This window comes from Hylobates moloch, unplaced genomic scaffold (genome assembly GCF_009828535.3).
Source record: "Hylobates moloch isolate HMO894 unplaced genomic scaffold, HMol_V3 SCAFFOLD_12, whole genome shotgun sequence".
Lineage (NCBI taxonomy): Eukaryota > Metazoa > Chordata > Mammalia > Primates > Hylobatidae > Hylobates > Hylobates moloch.
Genome location: NW_026652287.1, coordinates 89357800 through 89378944, shown reverse-complemented (window position 1 = coordinate 89378944; position 21145 = coordinate 89357800). Strand labels below are relative to the sequence as shown.

Below are 21145 nucleotides of genomic sequence, written 5' to 3'. Positions count from 1 at the left end.
CTCTAGAAAATTTTTTTAAAAAAATTATCAGAGTGTAGTGGCGTGTACCTGTGGTCCCAGCTACTTGGGAGGGTTACTTCAGCTGAGGAGATCCAGGCTGTAGTAAGCCATGTTCACACCATTGCTCTCCAGCCTGGGTGACAGACCAAGACCCTGCCTTTAAAAAAAAAAAAAAAATATATATATATATATATAGATAGATAGATATATATAGATATAGATATATAGATATATCTATAGATATTTTCCTAGATGTTGAGGCTGTTAAAAACAATATTACTGAAATTTGAAATTTGGTGGTAGCAAGGAAATCTATTAGTATTTTTAAAAACAAACTATGTTTTTGGTTATAGGTACTCATGTAATGGAAGGCTCTGGAAGAATGGTAGTTACAGCTGTAGGTGTAAATTCTCAAACTGGAATTATCTTTACCTTACTTGGAGCTGGAGGTGAAGAGGAAGAGAAGAAAGATGAGAAGAAAAAGGAAAAGAAAAGTAAGAATAACAATTTTCTATAATTGGTATTTGGAAATAGGGCAAGTAATTCGTAAGAACTAGTACCTTCTTTCAAGAGATTCTGGTATGAAAAATTCCACAAAAAGTTAAAAGAAGATTTTTCTTTTAGACTTAATAGCATGGGCCTTTAGAGAATACATCAGTCCCCTTTACCATGGCCAGAGAAATTCAGCATCTACTTGAATACTTCCATTGGCATTCTTGCATTTATTCTCTAGGTGTAGAATTTCCCCTGTCATCTGATCAGCAAAATGAATTGAACTCTACGGCGGATTTTTTCTGCTACTTTAGCAGTAGCTTTATCAGCCATATTATATTTTGGTTTCACTGAGCTTTCTTTTAATCTTCTTCAACTATTCACATTTCTATTCTACTATACTTAATGTGCTTGGTTTTTGAACACAAGACTAGGACTTCACTTTGACACCTTACATTTCTTTTGTTATATTCAGCCCATCATTAGATATCAAAATCTTTTTAAAATGTTGATCCGTTGTATCTACTGTCCCTCCAAGTGTTCTGTTATCAGCAAACTTGATAATCTTACATACCATTTATCCACAAGGATCTTACAAGAAACTGTTACACACAAGAGACATCTCAGAATCTCCTAGTTAGGGGCATGCCACTTTTAAAAAGCCCTCCCCACCCTGCTTCTAAGTGTCTGCTGTACCACCCTTCCTTCCCACTCAGGATTACCCCTCTGGAGTCTTTTCCCTTTAGGTTGACAACATTTTACGGTGGTTTAGCCACTTAGATTTATTTGATGTTATTTAGGATAGTAAACCCATATTGTTGTTTCTCACATGAATATTTTGAAACATTCTAAAATAACTGCCTGGCTAAAATCCTGGTTTGCTATAACTACAGCAGTGTTTTTAATATTTGAGTGGTTTGTTTTGTTCTTTGAGTTTTGCCGTTAGCTATAAAATCTCTATTTCGAAACAAAAATGTATGTGAAAAATTCTGGATGCAGATCCAGGTGGCAAGCCCCCCATTCTAGGTTTTTTTTCTATGTCCTCCTTGAAGTAGTTCTCAATGTGCTTCCATAGGTTTCTTAAGGCTGAGTAGAACGCGGTTTGAAAACCAGCACAATAATGATTCTATTTATTGAGTGTTTTACATTCACTATCTCATTAATCCTCACAACTGTACAAAGTAAAGACTATTATTATTTTTTTACTGATGAGTAAACTGAGGCTTATGGAGATTATGTAATTTGCTCTAGATCAAAGTGCTAGTAAGTGGCAGGTCACACCCTCTTCTCTGGCTCAAGAGTCTACCCTTTTATGCTGCGCTCCATCCTAATCCACAGGAGTTGAAAGTCACTGAACGCTGAAGGGAAGTTTGCATCCTCACTTTATTCCACAGTGTCTTTTCCAGTAAGCTCCTTTTCCCCCTGATTCTTATACACTGGTTTTATTAACCTAGTCAAGAACATTCCCTGGAAATTAACATCTAATTTGTTGACTCCCTTTTTTTGTTGTTGTTTTTTTTTTTTTTTTTAAAGAACAGGGCAACATTTTTTCTTTTGTGGACCTCCAGCCCTTCTCCCATTCCCTTGACTGCCTTAGCGATTACTCAGAAGCAGTCCGGGGTAATCTGTCTCAGTTCCCTCAGTGGCCTGGACTGTGGCCGTCTGGTCTCTCCAAACTTGAGCTCATTAAAATTAGCTAGGTATTATCTTACTATCTCCTCATCAATCTTGAGCTTCTGTTCCTTCTTGACCATGTTTGTTCCATGTTTTCCGTTTGAAGATAGTTCTCCTCGATAAAGAAGCTAGAAGAATATAGGCTGAATGGTTCTGCTGCTCTTTGGCATTTTTAATATTGTAGTGCCTACTCCAGACAATAGGCCTGTCCCTTCCTTCGTTACTTTATTGCTTCAGATATGCTCATCTTTCTGTGTTTTCCAACTATAAGCTGATTTTGGAGAGCTACCTTACCTGGTAGTCTTACTGGCTTATTCTATACATTCGTATTCTAGTTAGTTTACTAAGTTGCCTCTCCTATCTTTTGTACGTACAATTTTTGTCCTCACTCTCATCAACACTCTGCTGTGTGCCAGTTGTCTTTTTGGTTTTTTTTTTTTTTGGTTTTTGTTTTTTTGAGACGGAGTCTCACTCTATCTCCCAGGCTGGAGTGCAATGGCATGATCTTGGCTCACTGCAACCTCCGCCTTCCGGGTTCAAGCAACTCTCCCGCCTCAACCTCCTGACTAGCTGGGACTACAGGTGCATGCCACCACACCCGGCTAATTTTTTATTTTTAGTAGAGACGAGGTTTCACCATGTTAGCCAGGCTGGTCTTGAACCCCTGACCTCAGATGATCTACCTGCCTTGGCCTCCCAAAGTGCTGGGATTACAGGCATGAGCCACTACACCCGGCTGCCCATTGTCTTTTTATAACATCCCTTCCTCCTCCCTCTTCACCTCTGCCCTTCTTTCTCCCTCTCCACCTCTGCCCTTTTCTGCTTTCTTAGGGTTATATTTGTATTTAGTTTTAAAACCTTTTGTATCATATTTAGGTTTATTACAGCTTATAAAATAGTGAAGTCTTATGGAAAAATAAAACAAATATAGACACCCTAAATTATTTTGCGGTATTCTCCCATAGGTAAGACTTAGGGAGTGATTGACCCAGCAGGTCATCACAAGTCAAATGTTTTCTAATCTGTAGACACACACACCATTGTGTAACAACTGTTATAGAAATGTGAACTACTTCTGCATAATTTAGCATGGCTGTATTCATTTCTTTTGGAAAGCTTCAATTCCCGTTTTGTTCCTACAGATAAGAAACAAGATGGAGCTATTGAGAATCGCAACAAAGGTAAATTTAGGAGGACAAAAGTATAGTGAGCTTGTTTTCATTATATCCAAAAATCTACTGTATACCATATTTATTCAAAAGTAAGATACACGTGGCAGGGAAAATCAACAATATATGTTATCTTGGGTTAACCTTTCTTCCTGCCGGTGTCTTAGTCATGTTGTCACTACAATGTTAGTAAGATTTTAAGTACGATTTGTGGTACAGGTTGAGTATCCCTTATCCGAAATGCTTGGGACCAGAAGTGTTTCAGATTTCAGGGTTTTTTGTTTGTTTGTTTTTTTGTTTTCCGGATTTTAGAATATTTGCATGTACATAATGAGATATCTTGGGGATGAGACCCAACTCCAAACACGAAATTTATTTATACATTGCCATATACACCTTCTACACATTGCCTGATGGTAATTTTGTACAACATTTTTAATAATTTTGTGCATGAAATAGAGTTTTGACTATTCCCCATCACAGGAGGTCAGGTGTGGAATTTTCCACTTGTGTCATGTCAGTGCTCAAAAAGTTTCAGATTTTGGGGTATTTTAGATTTTCGGATTAGGGTAAATTTATGTAGATTAACTTTCAACTTAAGTATTTCAAGTATTTGAACACTGGTTATTAAATAGTAGCAAAAATGCATAAGAAACAAAATATATAGCATAAATGTTACTGCATTTATTTAAGAGTCATATATGCATATTTCTATATACATATGGTTATACATGATCTCTACATTATGGTCATAAATTATAGGGGAGGGATTTATGTTGTTTAGATGTTACCTAACATAACACACAGGAAAAGAAGTTTAGTATTCTTTAGTTCTCAGTTTAAGGACCTTGTATGCCTCATCCTCATTACCTAGCACAACATTTTCAAATATGGTACAAAGTTTCACAACCTAATGTCACTATTGTCTTATTTTCTCTGTGTAGACACACACACACACACACTCACAAAGCTGAATGCTTATACCTTTACTGGTTTCTATAAGAAACTGATTTTTAAAATTTCTTTAAAATGTTAATAGTGATATGTGCCTTTAAAGTATAGTGAAGTTCTATTTGCTCTTAAATGTAGCAAAAGCCCAGGATGGTGCAGCCATGGAAATGCAGCCATTGAAGAGTGAGGAAGGTGGAGATGGTGATGAAAAAGATAAAAAGAAAGCAAATTTGCCAAAAAAGGAAAAATCTGTTTTACAAGGGAAACTTACAAAACTGGCTGTTCAGATTGGCAAAGCAGGTATGATACAGAGAAGAAAATAAAGTGTTTTATTTTTAAATATGCTTTCTGCTTAAAAATTGTCTTTTGATACACTTAAGGCTGGAAATTGTTGCTTTGTGAATAGAAGGGGAGTTTGAAATATTTTCAGTTCTAGCTACAATGCACCAGGCCCTTTGAGTTACTACTATAGGTACTTATAATTTGCTAATAAGTGGTCGGGTTAGGATTACTGCCTAAGTCTGTCCAGTTACAAGCCTATGCACTCATCTCTGAATTTCTGCATTAAGTGGAGAAAAGGCAACCTGTGAGGTTATTCAGTAAAGATGAACTAATTATATTTTAATAAAATTTCATCACACATGTTGCTCATCTTTTTACTGGTTATGAGAATTTTTAGTTATGTCTCTAATGTTAAAGTTCTGCCCTGAATGGAGTCATTGTAGTGCAGCTGAAGTTACTGTATTATTGCCATCACTAGAAAATACCTGTTAATACAGCCATTCTTTAAGGGAAAAAGCAGAGCTCTGAGGTTAGAAACAGCATGACCTCCAGCAGTAGCATCTTTTTGGAAAAACACTGTGTGGATAAATAAGCATATATTATTAAAATTGCTTAAATTGCATCATTTTACTGCTCTCTAGGAGTATGATGGGAAAAGTGACGTTTTTGCTTCTGTCTTCAGTACACTTATTATCTAATAGCAAATATTTGCTCTTTGTAATATGTAGCCAAGTGGTAATACTGACTCATGTAGTGTTGGGGGAAAAGGTGGATTTGAGGTGGTAAATCCACTTAGTAGACATTAGATTGGGATGTTAGAACCAGATATGTGGACTTACACCTTTTTTTTTCTTTTTTTTTTTTTTTTTGAGACAGGGTCTTACTCTGTCACCCAGGCTGGAATACAGTGGCATGATCACAACTCACTGAACCCTTGACATCCCAAGGCTCAGGTTATCCTCCTGCCTCCGCCCCCTAAGTAGCTGGGACTACAGATGCACACCACTACACCCAGCTAATTTTTGTATTTTTAGTAGAAACAGGGTTTCACCGTGTTGGCCAGGCTGGTCTCAAATGCCTAGGCTCAAGTGATCCTCCCACCTCAGTTTCCCAAAGTGCTGGGATTACAGGCGTGAGCCACTGCGCCCAGCTGCCTCTTTTTTTTTGGAGGGGGTGGTTGGGAGTGGGAGACAGAGTCTTGCTCTGTCACCCAGGCTGGAGTGCAGTGGTGCAATCTCGGCTCACTGCAACCTCTGCCTCCTGGATTCAGGCAGTTCTCCTGCCTCAGCCTGAGTAGCTGGTATTACAGGCACGCACCACCATGCCCAGCTAATTTTTGTATTTTTAGTAGAGATGGGATTACACCATGTTTGTCCGGCTGGTCTTGAATTCCTGACCTCAGGTGATCCACCCACCTCGACTTCCCAAAGTGCCGGGATTACAGGCGTGAGCCACTGTGCCCAGCCAGCTGCCCTATTTTTAATACACATGTCAAAGAGCAGAGTATCCCACAAGATACATGGTTAACTCTTGGTTTACTAAGTTAATGAAGCAGAAGGATAGAGCAAACAAATTGAAGAAATAATACTTCGTGTTATATAATTTTATTTATTATAATGTTATTCTTTTAAAACATAGGTTGAGTATTTAATTCTAGGTCTCCCCATTGATCAGACCAGTTTCTCTTTAAGCATTAGGGAGCTTGCCTCTTGAACATGTAAAGCACCAGTTTATTCTAAGCTTTGGATACTTCCTTATCATTGTGTATTATTTTGTCTTAGTTTCAGTACAAGGCCAAAGATATAATTAAGTCTAAGAAAGAATCCTAAGTGTTTTTCTCTCAGTTCTCCTGGGGACAAGACTGTACTTGGAAGCAAAAAATTAAATCTGACAATGTCAAGTTATAAGTTAGGTGCAAGAAAGAAGTAATTTCTCAGAGGAATTCAATACTGTCAAGCAAGTTATAACTCTTTACAGTGTTTAATATATATCTGGCAGTGGTAGTGTCTGGAAATTTAATAATCACATTTTTCTTTCATTTCTATTCTGAAAGGTCTGTTGATGTCTGCCATCACAGTTATCATTCTAGTATTATATTTTGTCATTGACACCTTCTGGGTTCAGAAAAGACCATGGCTTGCTGAGTGCACACCAATTTATATACAATACTTTGTGAAGTTCTTCATTATTGGAGTTACAGTTTTAGTGGTCGCAGTGCCAGAAGGTCTTCCACTTGCAGTTACGATCTCACTGGCTTATTCAGTCAAAGTAAGTAGAAAATAGTTCAGTAGACGTTGTTATGTTTAAAGCCTTAGCTGGTATAGAAAATGCCCATCTAGTTACTCCTTTTCTGCTTCTGAAAGTGGGGACTTTCATAAATACACTATTTTCTCTAGAAATGTTGTCATTGATGCCCTGTACCTCCCACCAGTTGAATATCTCTGTAGGAGACCTGTGCATTCCACATAGGTCAGCCTTGACACAATACTAAGCACGACTCTGCTGGGCAAAGTTCTAGCATGATTTTCTCTACGTGATAGTTGTATTGCCAAGTCACGTCACCTCCTCTTTTCCATCTGTAAAATTAAGGTGAGCGTGTTAGGCTAATGTTTCTAAAAATTAAAAAAAAGTTAAAAATTATGATTTCTATGTGTGAAACCTTTCAGTCAGTTCTCATGACAATTAGAGTAAAATGCAAACTCCTTACCATGGCCTGCGGGGCCCTGCCAATCTGGCCTTTGCTTACCTCTCAGTGCTCAATTCCCTTCTCTTCTGGCCCAGCCTCACCAGCCTTCCTGATGATTTTCAAACATCTCAACTGTATTCTTACTTCAGGGCCCACTTGTTCCTTCCTTTGAGTAACCTGCTGTCTTTCTTTATTCAGGTCTCTTCAAATGTCACCTTCCTCTGACCACTTGATTTACAGTAGCTCAGTCCTTCTTGTTTTCCAAGTAGAATGCTAAGAAATGAGCTTTGATGGCTTTGCTTACTGCTGTTTACCTTAAAGTAATAATCCTTTTGAAGATTATTAATTTATTTTTATCAATTTTCTGTCTTACGGAAAAGGTGGATTGGATTTAAAAAAAAAAGGTGTAGCTTGGACAGTTTTGAACTTTTTTTGTTTTTTTTTCAAAATGATCTTGCAGGTAAAAAATTATAACCAAACGAAGAATGCTGCTTTTGTAAATTTTCAAATGTTAATTACTAGTTCTCTTTAAGAAACACTGCTGACAGTGAGCAATATTAATTAATTAGTCATCGTTTCTACCTTTGCATTCTTCATTATTAGACCTGTCTTGATAAGAATGTTTTTTGCTTACTGTTTGAGTTTATTTTCTTTTCAGGCATTTAACAACTTTCGTTTCAAAAATAAATTGGTAAATGTATTGAAGTGATAAGATACAGTATAATCATCTATTTGTCCTTTTTTGATATTTTAAAGTAATTTAAAATATTTGGGGTAAATACAAGTTTTTGACACATAGAACAGTCATTTTACCGAACTGTCATTAGTTCATTTTGAGTAGTCATTAATGATACTAATTTTTCAATTGATTAGAAAGATACTGGTAGGATTGACTTATGTTTTTTGAACGGAAAATTAATAAGAACAAGTTAACTACTTTTTTAAGCCTTTATTAGATGTTTATCTAGCTCTAATGTTACCAATTACTGTTCTTTTCACACAGGTATAGTCTTTATGGATTCTCTGTTAGTGTTTCACAAAACTGAACATGGTTTCTTTACTGCAGAACTTCATTTTTCTAATCTTTAATATGTAAATCACAAGTAATTTAGGAAATACACATCCCTTTTTCACATATTTTTTCAAGGAACCAGTTTTTTTGCAGTATCTTGCATATTAGTCATCACAAAAAACACTTTGTAAAATAACTCCATATAGTTTTTAACCCATTCCACATTAAGTGCTGAGGACTAATTATAAGGTATTTTAACTTAAATGCCCTGTGAGACTACTGTGAAAACTGTTGGTTTTTTAGAAATGATCTTTTCTGTTGAGAGAAAGAAGTGAGACACAGTTTGATGCTAAGGATGAAAATGCCAAGTCTGCCAGCATATAGAATAGCTAAAAAATGACTCATTCTAGTTTTGATATGTTAACTCTATCAGAGTTAATAATAAAAAAAAAATCAACTACATACCCACAAGCTCTTTATTTTAGCTGCTAAGGGCTATTTTTTCCTTGGCGCCGATGTAAGAATCTTTTGTTTTCCACTTAATAAGGAGGCTTAATCCTTTAATATACTCTTACACTACTATAAGTACCACTGTACTTAACAGTACAGATTGTCATTGCTCTTGTAATGTGAGGACATTTTGCAAAAACCGTTGGAGACATATATTCAGTGTTATTTGTGTACGGATGTAGGTACCTGAATTGATTTACTAGATTATGTTATGCAGCAATAAAATGATTGAAACCCCAGAAAGCTCTAGTACTGTGTTTAGCTTATTTTAATAGGTCAAATATGCTAAAAATAATTTTTAGTATTACATTGGTACTTTATACATTGTATTTATAGAAAGCTGGGAGTTTTAGTTCTAATTTTAAAACAATTTATAATCATTTTAATGTAATGAGGTGATTGGTTTTATATGCAGCTTAACTAGTTTTTTTTTTTGTCACTGTAGAAAATGATGAAAGATAATAACTTAGTAAGGCATCTGGATGCTTGTGAAACCATGGGAAATGCTACAGCTATTTGTTCAGATAAAACAGGAACTTTGACAATGAACAGAATGACAGTCGTTCAAGCTTACATAAATGAAAAACATTATAAAAAGGTTCCTGAACCAGAAGCTATTCCACCAAATATTTTGTCCTATCTTGTAACAGGAATTTCTGTGAATTGTGCTTACACATCAAAAATATTGGTAAGGTTTTTGAAATAATTTATATATATGAAAATTAATTTTTAAATCTATAATGATCAGACTATATGTAAGTCTTCAGACCCACCATTACTGTATGTAAACTGAACTGTGTTGTTTTTAAAAGGCATATATTTATTTATATAATGGTTTTTAAATTTGTGTTATGAGTGAGGTCTGCTGATCAACATAAACATTGTTTACTTACGTTTTTCTCCTATATTTTGAATTTCCTGTGTTCAGAAACTCTCCACCCTTATAACCAGAGCATGTATTTAATTTTAAATTCTTATTAAGCTCATTTTTGAGAAAGATCAAACTGTCTTACTATAGGAGGTCAGCTCTCAACTTAGAGAAAATTTTGAAGCCAATTTCAACTTAAAATAACATGTTTTATATATGGTTGCCATGTGCTCTGTTTGGTTTCTCAGTAGTTCCTACCTAAAAGGTGGTCCTTAGACCTTTTTAGAACTAATGCAGTAAAGTAATTCTAGACTTGTGCTACCATATAATAAAAAATTTTCAACTTTACAAGTTTTAAAAATCTTATTTATAACAGAAAGCATGCGATGTTATGTTTGACTTAATCTCTTCTAGTGATTTATGGATGACAGTCATTAACAAAAATAATATTGCAAGCTGTTCATTAGGGAAAACATACATGAATTGGATGATTGCATTGGAAAGTTATGGGATCTTGGTTCTAGATCTAGCTTTGCCTTTTACTAGCTGAAAGTCTGAGCTACCTTCTTTAATTACTGAGTAAAGATGATCACATCTGCCCTTAATACCATTGTGATAATTATGTAAAGTGGTATTTCTGAAGGCACTATGAAGGAAATGAAGCTTCTCACTGCGTTTAAGAGAACAATATTTTAATGCATGTACTTTTAAGCCATAAAAATTGGTGAAGTAGATTTAATTTTGAATGATTTAGTATAAAAGTTAAGTGAAAATAGGAAAAGGAAATTAAAATTAAGTTCCACTCTGTATTAGGAACCAACTATAAACTTTATACATCTTATATCACTTAATTTTGGGGTCATAAGTGCTCCTGTTTTACAGATGCTGAAGCCAAGGACCACAGCACTTGGGTAATTGTCAAATTTCACATAGCTAACTGGCAGGACTGAGATTAGAATTCATGTCATTCTCACCCCAGGCTGCTTTCTACCTTACTTTTCTATGTCCTTCTTTAAAATGTTGATATTAGACAGTTGCTCTGTAATTTTATTTTAGAATGTCGCATTCTTTTTTACATTATAAATTAAATGTTCATAGAGAAATGAGATACTAGCTACTAAACCTTTTTCTCTTATAGCCACCAGAGAAAGAGGGTGGATTACCTCGTCACGTTGGTAATAAAACTGAATGTGCCTTGTTGGGACTTCTTTTGGATTTAAAACGGGATTATCAGGATGTTAGAAATGAAATACCAGAAGAAGCACTGTACAAAGTCTATACCTTCAATTCTGTTAGGAAGTCCATGAGTACTGTCCTGAAAAATTCAGATGGAAGTTATCGAATATTCAGCAAGGGTGCATCTGAGATAATTCTGAAAAAGTAAGAGTAAAATGCTTGGATGAATAAATTACTGACTATAGTTGCTTTATGGAGTATCTACTGTGTTGTTATTGTTGTTGTCTTTTTGTGAACATCAGGCATTTGATAGGACCTCAGAGCTTTTTAGCATATTTCATGGTATCCAGATATTTGCCCCTGCTATTCTGCCATTTTCACACTCTAGCTTCTCTTAATTTCTTAGTATTTTGCTATAGGGAAAATAAGCCCATTACATTCAATCTGGTATGTTTAATGAAGTATACTTTGATGTTTATTTTTAGAAGTTGATTTACTTGTTATTTAATATGTAGAATCTTGAAAAGCCTCCTGGGAAGAAAATCAAGTTTATGTCTGTCTTTTTTTTGGTTTGGTTTTTTTTTGTTTTTTTGTTTGTTTGTTTGTTTAAGATGGAGTTTCCCTGTATCACCCAGGCTGGAGGGCAGTGGGGCGATCTCAGCTCACTTCACCCTCCACCCCTGGGTTCAAGGGATTCTCCTGCCTCAGCCTCCCAAGTAACTGGGATTACAGGCACCTGCCACCACGCCTGGCTAATTTTTGTATTTTTAGTAGAGTCAGGGTTTCACAATGTTGGCCAGGCTGGTCTTGAACTCCTGACCTCAAGTAATCTGCCCGTGTCGGCCTCCGAAAGTGCTGGGATTACAGACGTGAGTCATCGCACCTGGCCTCAAGTTTAGATCTTCAGTGCTCATTGTGGTTACTGGAGAATTATGAAGTAATTTTTAGAATAGCAAAGCATAAAAGCTGGATCTTGGAAATTCCCCATTTATATCAAAATGAGATTTATCATATTTATGCTGCTGCAGTATCATATTTAAATATCTCCTGTCATTTTGAATACTAATTTTTCTTACTGTCCTTGTACAGACCAGTAGCTTTAATTTTGTTATTACATGTTCACATATAATTCCCCTGATGTTTATTTGTTATTAAAGGTGGTGAAATTATTTTGGTTTCTTTAATTCCATTAAAGAAGTAGAGAACTGGTTAAAAAAAAAAATACTGGTTAAGAGCAAGTTGGGAAAATTGGAACTCATTTGAAATTATAATATTTATTAAAGTAAATGTTTAAAATATACTTTTAATTTGCTTACATGTGGATTATAAGCCAGTATTAATGAACACTTTACAATTAGTTTAAGAGACAAATATATAAATAAATAACTGAAGGCAGCATATAATAAATTGGTACAAAGTTTTTGGGTGAGAGATCACACTGTAGGGATGTGGCATTTAAGATAGATTTTGGTATGAAATGATAACTTCGAGGTGGAGGAACCACAGCAGAGGAAAGGAGATGGGAATATGCAGGTCATATTGGGGAGAGGGATATCTGGTTGTATAGTTCAGCTGAATAGTGATGGGCTTTTGTGGCACACAGGCCATATACAGCTTTCTTCTTGCCACAGTACGCTCAGTTACCTGATTTCTTTGAAAAGGTTAGAAATCGGTTTCATCCCTGGCTTGCTGGGTAGTAGATAGATGGTTTAGGAGAGAATTTTTTTTTTCATCAAAACAGATCAGGCATTGACTCTTTCTCTGCAACTAACTAGCTTCTGGATATGGGGCAGATTCTTCCCTTACTTCCATTTTCCTCGTCTGAGAAAGGGGGTGATGACCACCAACTCTGTGGCACTTAAATAATGCATACCAACTATCTAGCATGAAGCCTGGTGGACAGTAAACATACAGCAAGTGTTCCCACAGTAATGTTTGCATTTTGTTGTGGAGACTTTTTAAATGTTGGGCTGAGCAGTTAAAATTGAAGTAAGCCAGATAACGCAAATGAAGTATTTTTTTCTTCAAGTGGTAGAATCATCAAAGCTGTAATTGAAGATAATTCTTGCATCAGGGAACAAGGTGGGTTAGAGGGAAAAAAAAAAACAATCAACTAGAGACAGATACCAATTAAAAGGCTATTGCTATGACAATAGCTGTAGCTTTGTAGCTTGAAGTAAGAACCAGAAGAAAGTAGTAGCAGGAGAAATAAAAAAGAGTGGACACATTGAGGAGGCTGTTCAGAGGAGAAATGTATAGGACTTAGGAGTTAATAGTAGAGAGATGATCAGGAAAAATAAGTATTAAGGTGAAATTTTAGACTTACATCAAAATGATTAGGGTAATGTTGATGCACATTACATGGGCAGTGAAGAGGCGGCTTCCAGTCTTTCATCCATTAAGGTTTAGGTACTGATAAAACATCTGGGTAGAATTTTTCAGCAGCGATGGAAGGCTTTGAAAAACAAAACGGAAGATGGGGATTTGGGAATTACCTCCCTAGAAGCAGGAAGAGATGGCATCATCAAGGGAGAGGAGTATAGAGAGGCATTATGAAAAACAAACTTTAAATAGGTATATAGTATGATTTTTATTCATTACGTAATGAAAGAAAAGGTAGTGTCACTGAAAATAACTATTTTGGCATTAACTCCCATTCTGATAGAATGCTTATTTTAACAATAAGTTATTTTTTTTCTTTCATGGTTAAAACAATATAGGTGATGAAACAACATCTCAGGTAAGGGGTTGACTACACTTGGCTTTTTACCTTAAAAGAAGAAAACATTTGTGATTTTGGTGTTATTTCAAACTAATGTCTGATTCTGTACCAAAATGGTGAAGTATATCGTTTATTCTCCTTTGCCACCCAGGGATTCTTTATGAAAGTTTGAAAGCACTGCATTTCCAAAAGAGAAGGTTTAGAGAAGTTCTAGAGTAACTGATAAATGGAGAACTATCAAATGAGAACCATACATATTAGTTCTGTTTTGTAAAGGGGAGGGTGAAAAGTGAATTGAAGTCTATAAAAATGAATTATATGTAATTCTCTAAATTCCAGATATCAGATCCCATGATTTCTAGGCCTGCCACTTCACTTAAATGGCATTAACCATTATTTTTTTAAATTATTGATGTTTGGATTCAACATTTCCTTTTAGGTGTTTCAAAATCTTGAGTGCTAATGGTGAGGCAAAAGTGTTCAGACCAAGGGACCGTGATGATATTGTAAAAACTGTGATTGAACCGATGGCATCAGAAGGCTTGAGAACCATATGTCTTGCATTCAGAGATTTTCCAGCAGGAGAACCAGAACCAGAGTGGGATAATGAAAATGATATTGTCACCGGCCTTACATGCATTGCTGTTGTGGGGATTGAAGATCCTGTGAGACCTGAGGTGGTGAAACATTCTGTGTTCTGCATGTGCAGAATCTCATAACTATAGAGGACCTAGGCCTTAATTGTAACCAGTTTTCTAGTAAAATTCTTGGTGTTTGTGATTCTTTTTTTTCTGTGTGAGCCCAAGATAAATGAAATAATAGTACCTACGGTGCATATGCTAGCTTTTATGGTTTTTAAAGACAGCTTGTCTTTGGGATCCTATGTATTCATAGCACCATAACCTAGCACAGTGCCTTGCAGTGGGCAGAATTTTCAGTTATTATTTATCTTAAATAATAGGTGCCATTATTTGTTTTCACAGTCTCTAGACTAGCATTGTCTAGTAGAGCTTTCTGTGATAATAGAAATGTTCTGTATATTGTTCAGTACAGTAGCCACTAGCCATGTGTGACTACTGACTTCTAGTTTTCAGTGGCTAGTGCAACTGAAAGACAGGATTTTTAAATTTTATTTAATTCAAATTAAAATATCTTGCTAGTAGTTGTCATATTGGATGGTGTGCAGCTCTAGGCTGATTTCCCTCTTTAATTTTTTTTTTGCTGTTTGGTTTTTCGCCTTTTTTAAGTTTGTTGAACAACTACTGTATGCCAGGCACTATCCTAAGGTACTAGAGACTTAAGAGTTTTGAGATCTGATCCCCGGCCTCAGAGGAGTTACTGTCTTATGTGGGATGAACCAAACACATGATTATTGCAATCCAGGATATTAGTACCTTGCTGGGTATATACAGAGCATGTTATATGAGCAGAGAACAGGAGTTCTCAACCTAGCCTAATAGCATCTTTTTATTGAGTTCTCACTGTGTGCCATATACTTAAGCCACGTGTTTTACAAGTAATTTTTTTAAATGTCTACCTGTATGAGGTATGCATATTATTACTCTTATTTGGCAGATTTTTAAAAATCAAAAATGTATAGAGCGTTAGACATGTGTAAAAATACATTTTTAAAAATGGAGAATGTATAGAGCATAGACCTAGTGTGTTAAAGTACCAGCTTTGTCTAAAACACATATGCCTAAAAGACTACTGTGCTTTATTGACCACTGGAGGGGTCAGGTAAGACCTCCTAGAGGTTAATTACCTGATCTGATTCTTAAAGAAGGAGGAAGTATTATCCAAACCAAGAAAGAGAGCGAGCAGTTAGGTACATTCTGAGCAAAAAAGCAATATAAGTAAAAGCACTAACAGAAAACTACTTTTGTTCAGTGACTTTATCAGCTAATTGATTCAAAACCTAATGTGTAGCACTCTTCTAGGAACTGGAAATACTGCAGTGACCAGAATAGGCTTGAGATTTATATTCTAGAGGAAGAAGACAGCTAAGTAGGTAGAATGATAGATACATGGACACCGTGTCAAGTGAAAAATGAATTCTGGGAGGAATAAGACTTGGTCCCTGTTCTCATAGGCCTTAAGATATTCTGGGTGGCAGGGTGGCGTATCGGGGGGATGATATTAAATAAGACAATTACAAGTGCAAAAGGGCTATATAAGATATGCACAGTGTAATGAAATAAAGTAATGGAGAGAGACTGCATTAAGAATTTCTGAGGATGTGGCATTTGAGATGCAATCTGATGGTTCACAGTGGGTCTGCCATGTAAATAGCTGCAAGAAGGGCATTCCAAACAAAACGAGAAATGCAAGTGAAAGTGAGAAAAGTATTTAGCTATTTTAAAGGTGGAAAAGAGGCCAGTGTGGCTATAAGTGTAAAGAAGAAAGGGGAGACGAGATGATCTCTGGCCTTACTGGGCTGTGAGGGCTCTGAATTTTCTGAAATTCAGGCTGGGAAGTGACATGATTTATGTTATAAAAATACTATTTTGGGTACATGTAAGACAGGGATTAGAGATGAAGAAGAGTAGAAGCAGGGAAGCTAATGAGATTATTACAGTGATCCCAGGCAAGAGATGATCATGGCTTGGCCTACAGTTGTGGCATAGGAGATGGAAAGAAAGGAATGATTTCAAAGTAAGTGGGGATAGAACCAGTAGGAAGTAATATGTTGGGTTTGGATATGCCGTTTTTGACATTATTGAGGTATCTGAGACATCCAAATGTATGTCAAGCATTTGGACCTCAGAGCCTGAAAGTGGGCTAGTCTGAAGAAATCACTGATGAAACAAGATATTTAGAGAAAGTGTATAGCTAGGGAAGAAGGCTTTTATGACTAAGAGGTTGCCACAATTAGAAGTCTTATAAAGGAGGTGGTTGCTAACTATCTCTATACAAGTTAGAGAACCAGTCTGTAACTTGTATAACTTGGTAGCTGATAGAGGGTTACCAATGTAATAAGAGAACCAGAAACAGCAGCCTGTTGCGAGATTAAGATAAATTTGGTTTGGGGTTTTGTAATTTCAAATGCTTATAAAATAGCCAGGTGAGTAATGTTTGCCATGTGGTCACAGGAGAATCATTCAAAGGTTGTTTTTTTATTTTGTCTTGTTTTTGTTTTTTTAAGGAAGGAGTCTTCCTGTGTTGCCCAGGCTGGAGTACAGTGGCTTTTCACAGGCAGGAGATCATGGTGCAGTGCAGCCTCAAACTCCTGGCCTCAAGCAGCCTCCCACCTCAGCCTCCTGAATAACTGTAATTACAGGCATGCACTACTGTGCCTGGCTTTTCAAAGTTCTATATATTGACTTACGGTTTAAACTTTAACATGAAATCAGGGTATCTGCAACTTTTCATTCTTTGGAAGACAAATCAGTCTATTATCATGCTCTTGGCATTGCAGTTGATGGAGAGTTTTATCTTTTTTAAAGCATGTAAATGACACTTGTTTTTCAGTATCACAAAATGAGATGGGTATTTATATACTAAATTGAGACGATGTAATATGAAACAGCTTTCTCTGAGTTTATTTTGTACAGTGCAGTTCTGGTGGAGGGATTCTTGAATAATTAGATGTCTAGAACAAATCCAGTTTTTATTACATATGTATAAGTACTTGGCCTTGCTTTAGTTTCTTATATGTTAATAGTAGAAATAGTTTGTGAGTTTTAAGCTGAAAGCATCTGATGATTAGTAGGCAGTTAATAAATGTTAGTGTGCCTTTCTTATGTATTATTTGCCACGTAGTTTTAACCTGAGACCAATTTCTCCCTTTTACTCATTGTTTCCCTGTCCAGATGATCCTGGGATACTACCTAATCAAGGACTGCTTAGATATAAAAATTTAAGATAGATTTTATCTCAAATGAGATAACAGGAGATATATACATTTATAAAACAGACAAGTGTTTTTAGTGTCAAATACTGATTTTTTTGAAAAAATAATTTAAGCAGGCCCTGTCCTTTTGCTCATCACTCTGGCACTAGGACCTAAGCTCAGTGCCTGGCATTCAGTAAATATTAGTTTGAGTAAATGCATATGATGTCCCTCTCCAATGATTTGAATCACTAAGAGTTGACTGGGTAGAGGGAAATAACTTCTATGATATAAATCTTAAAACTTATAGATAAATATGTATTTAAATTGCAATTAATTACATTGCATACATGTTTTAAAACATGGTACCCTGGGTCGGGCATGGTGGCTCACACCTATAATCCCATTACTTTGGGAGGCTGAGGCAGACGGATCGCCTGAGCTCAGGAGTTCAAGACCAGCCTGGGCAACATGGTGAAACCCCATCTCTACCAAAAATACAAAAAATTAGCTGTGCATGGTGGCATGTACCTGTGATCCCAGCTACTCAGGAGGCTGAGGTGGGAGGATCACATGAGCCTGGGAGGCAGAGGTTGCAGTGAGTCAACATTGTACCCCTGCACTTCATCCTGGGTGATGGAGTGAGACCCATCTTAAAAAAAAAAGTACCTTGTCTGGAATGTGCACCCCTTAGAAAATGTACCTTGCTATTATCCCAAAGATATTTAATTCAGCAGTTCAGTAAATACTTAGCTCCAGTTACATGCCTGGTGCTTATTTGTTAAATGAACAAAAGGTATACGAGGTATTGGTGATGCAAAGATAAGGTAAAGGTCCTATCTTCAAGAAGCTCATTGAAGATTCAGGTAAACAACTATAGTATGACTTAATGACCTGTAACAGAGGTATGTATAAGATGAAGGTGCAGTTTTGTCTAGGTACACTTAGATTTACACTGGATTTAGGATAGACTTCACAAACAGCTAGGCTGCAGTCCAAAGTTAGCCTTCAGTCAAGTTATCTTTGTTGGGCGGGGGAGTTAGAAACATTAAGTATGAAGAGATTACACACAAATCCGTGTTTCTTTCTTTTGCAGTTACAGGTTCTGTTAACATTGGGCTCTCGTTCCATCATGGCAGAAATAGGCTAGAGCTAAATAGCTCTTTCATTAGGCATTTGTCTCGGGAGTTTGTCATTTTCAGCATATTTTCTTCATGTATGTTACCTCCATGATCCTGCAGGCATTTTAATATGCAACCCCTGCTCCAGTAGGATCCATGTGGATTTTCTGGTTATAGAAAAGCAGGAAAAGATTTTCTAGGTGAAAGGAACTGTAGTAGCACAGGCACAAACAGTGATTCTGTTATACTGAGAACTTTGTGGTTTGTGTATAACAGCTGAGGAATCAGCATATATTTTAAGAAAGGGTATTTCTGTTTAAAAAATAAAATAAAAAACTCTACCAAGTATATCATATGTTTTAAAGGAGGAACAAACTTAAAGGCAGGGTACCAATTAAAAAGCCATTGCAGTAGGTTGGGCAACAAGCAACAGAGACATGATGCAGGGCAAGTTTGAGGTAGAATCCACAGGATTTACTGGCTTCTAAGGATGTAGGATAAGAGAGCTGAAAGAAGAGGTACAGGTGACTCTTAGGTTTCTGCTAGATAGGTAAAGGAAACATGGTTTCACTTTTAGACACCTGCATCGATATCCACTTTTCAGGCGGAACTATGAATCCTTTTATGGTGAGGTAGGGGCAGGATGTGGATTCTAAAGTCATTAGAATATGATGGAATTAGATGGAAATTGAAGGTATGGGAGTAGGTAAGGTAACACCTTAAAAGATATGGATTGTGAGCCACCCTTAACCCTAAACGAAGAATACCAACATTTTACTCTGGTGTAATCTGGGTAGTAAAACCAGAAAGGTAGAAAGCCAACCAGAAAAGATTGCCTAATGGTTGCCGGGGGAAAGGGTGCTTTAAAAAGCCTTCTGTAAATAAATACTGCAAACAAATTAGTAGATGACAGCTGAAAATGAAGCCTGAGCTAAGTCTGGCAGTGGAATTGGAAAGAGATTATTGAAAATAGTGCAAGAAATGTTGAGTATTGGAAATGAAATCAATCATTATTAAGTCATTGTATCATTGTCATCATTTGGGAGACTATAAAGTAATGCAGTTGTGTGCAGTGAAATATTTTTCCCTCTAAAAATACCAAATTAACTTTGTAATTTTTTTTTTTAATGTAAACCAGGTGCCAGATGCAATTAAAAAGTGTCAGAGGGCTGGAATTACTGTGCGGATGGTTACTGGTGATAATATTAATACTGCTCGGGCCATTGCTACCAAATGTGGTATTTTACATCCTGGGGAAGATTTTCTGTGCCTAGAAGGTAAAGATTTTAACAGAAGAATACGAAATGAAAAAGGAGAGGTAAAGATTCATTATATTTTGTTTTTGGTTGACAGATGTTTAATATATTAGGAATTTAATTCAACAAACACATATTGAATATGCACTATGTTAGGCACCATGCATGAAATAAATGCAGTCTATACCTTAGGAAGCAAAATACTAGTGTCCTAAGGGATAAAAGAGAGAAGTAATAAATTGATACTAAAGAGAGTAAGCATTTCTTGCTATGAATGCTATATGAAAGTAGTAGCAGTGAATCTAGGCCAATTTCAGAAGTACAATATGTATAAGGGAGTAATGGGAGATGGGTTGGAAAGGCTGGTATGGAGCATATTTTAGGGAACCCCAAACTCTCTGAACTTCTTAATGCTAAATTAAGGAAGTTCTATTTTCATAGGCAGTGGGGGGATTTTTAAAATTTGGTCTTATAATGATATATAAAAAACAGTGGCTTTTAAACTTGAGTATGCATCAGAGTCACCTAGCAAGATTATTAAAACACAGATTGCTGGGCCTGCCCCACAGTATTCACTAAGATAGATCTGGGTCCATGCCCAAGATCTAACAAGTTCCCAGGAGTTTCTAACAAGTTCCCAGGAGTTTCTGATAGTATTGTTCTGTGGACCACACTTTGAGAGCTACCGATAAATATGCCAGATAGCTCATTAGGATTTAAGAAACTATGGGCATATTTTAACTTTGATAAACACTTACAGATTGAGCAAGAGAGGATAGACAAGATTTGGCCAAAGCTTCGAGTACTTGCAAGATCATCTCCTACTGATAAGCATACACTAGTTAAAGGTAAGTAGATTTTTCAGTTATTTCACAATTTCTTAATACAGAAATGTGCTCTGCTTCCCAAAATAGTAATAGATACTGAATATTAGATTGAGTCATGGATATCATCTGTTTTAACAAAATCTAAATACATTTCCTTTGATACCTTAGGTAAATTGTGTTCTTAAGTGATTATCTTAAGTGTTTAAAACAGGATATTGCTCTGAATATACCCATAGTTTCTGAAGTAGGTTCTCACCCAACATCTAAGCAATTTCCATTTTTATGTTTGTTTATTTATTTTTAACCTTGAGTCTATAAAACCGACTAGTCAGGATATTCTTCAGAATCATCTTATTAAAGAGTAATGTTTTTACAACACAAATATTTGCTTGTATTTAAGGTATAATTGACAGCACTGTCTCAGACCAACGCCAGGTTGTAGCTGTAACTGGTGATGGTACAAATGATGGCCCAGCACTAAAGAAAGCAGATGTTGGATTTGCAATGGTAAGAATTTACTCATTCAAATATCCAAATGTAATTTACTGACTGGTTGATTTGTTTGTT

At 36.1% G+C, this 21145-nt stretch overlaps 1 protein-coding gene across 4 annotated transcripts in view; it reads left to right on the top strand.

Moving 5' to 3' along the window:
* ATP2B1 (ATPase plasma membrane Ca2+ transporting 1) overlaps positions 1-21145 on the top strand; it is a 121787-nt gene that overhangs the window by 78564 nt on the left and 22078 nt on the right. For all 4 annotated transcript variants that reach the window (XM_032170872.2, XM_058424858.1, XM_032170876.2 and 1 more), the window contains 10 exons: positions 354-494; positions 3309-3347; positions 4425-4586; positions 6622-6836; positions 9222-9464; positions 10783-11024; positions 13982-14219; positions 19634-19813; positions 20512-20599; positions 20979-21085. In XM_032170872.2, coding sequence (XP_032026763.1) covers positions 354-494; positions 3309-3347; positions 4425-4586; positions 6622-6836; positions 9222-9464; positions 10783-11024; positions 13982-14219; positions 19634-19813; positions 20512-20599; positions 20979-21085 — 1655 coding nt within the window. The remainder of the gene's footprint in view (positions 1-353; positions 495-3308; positions 3348-4424; positions 4587-6621; positions 6837-9221; positions 9465-10782; positions 11025-13981; positions 14220-19633; positions 19814-20511; positions 20600-20978; positions 21086-21145) is intronic.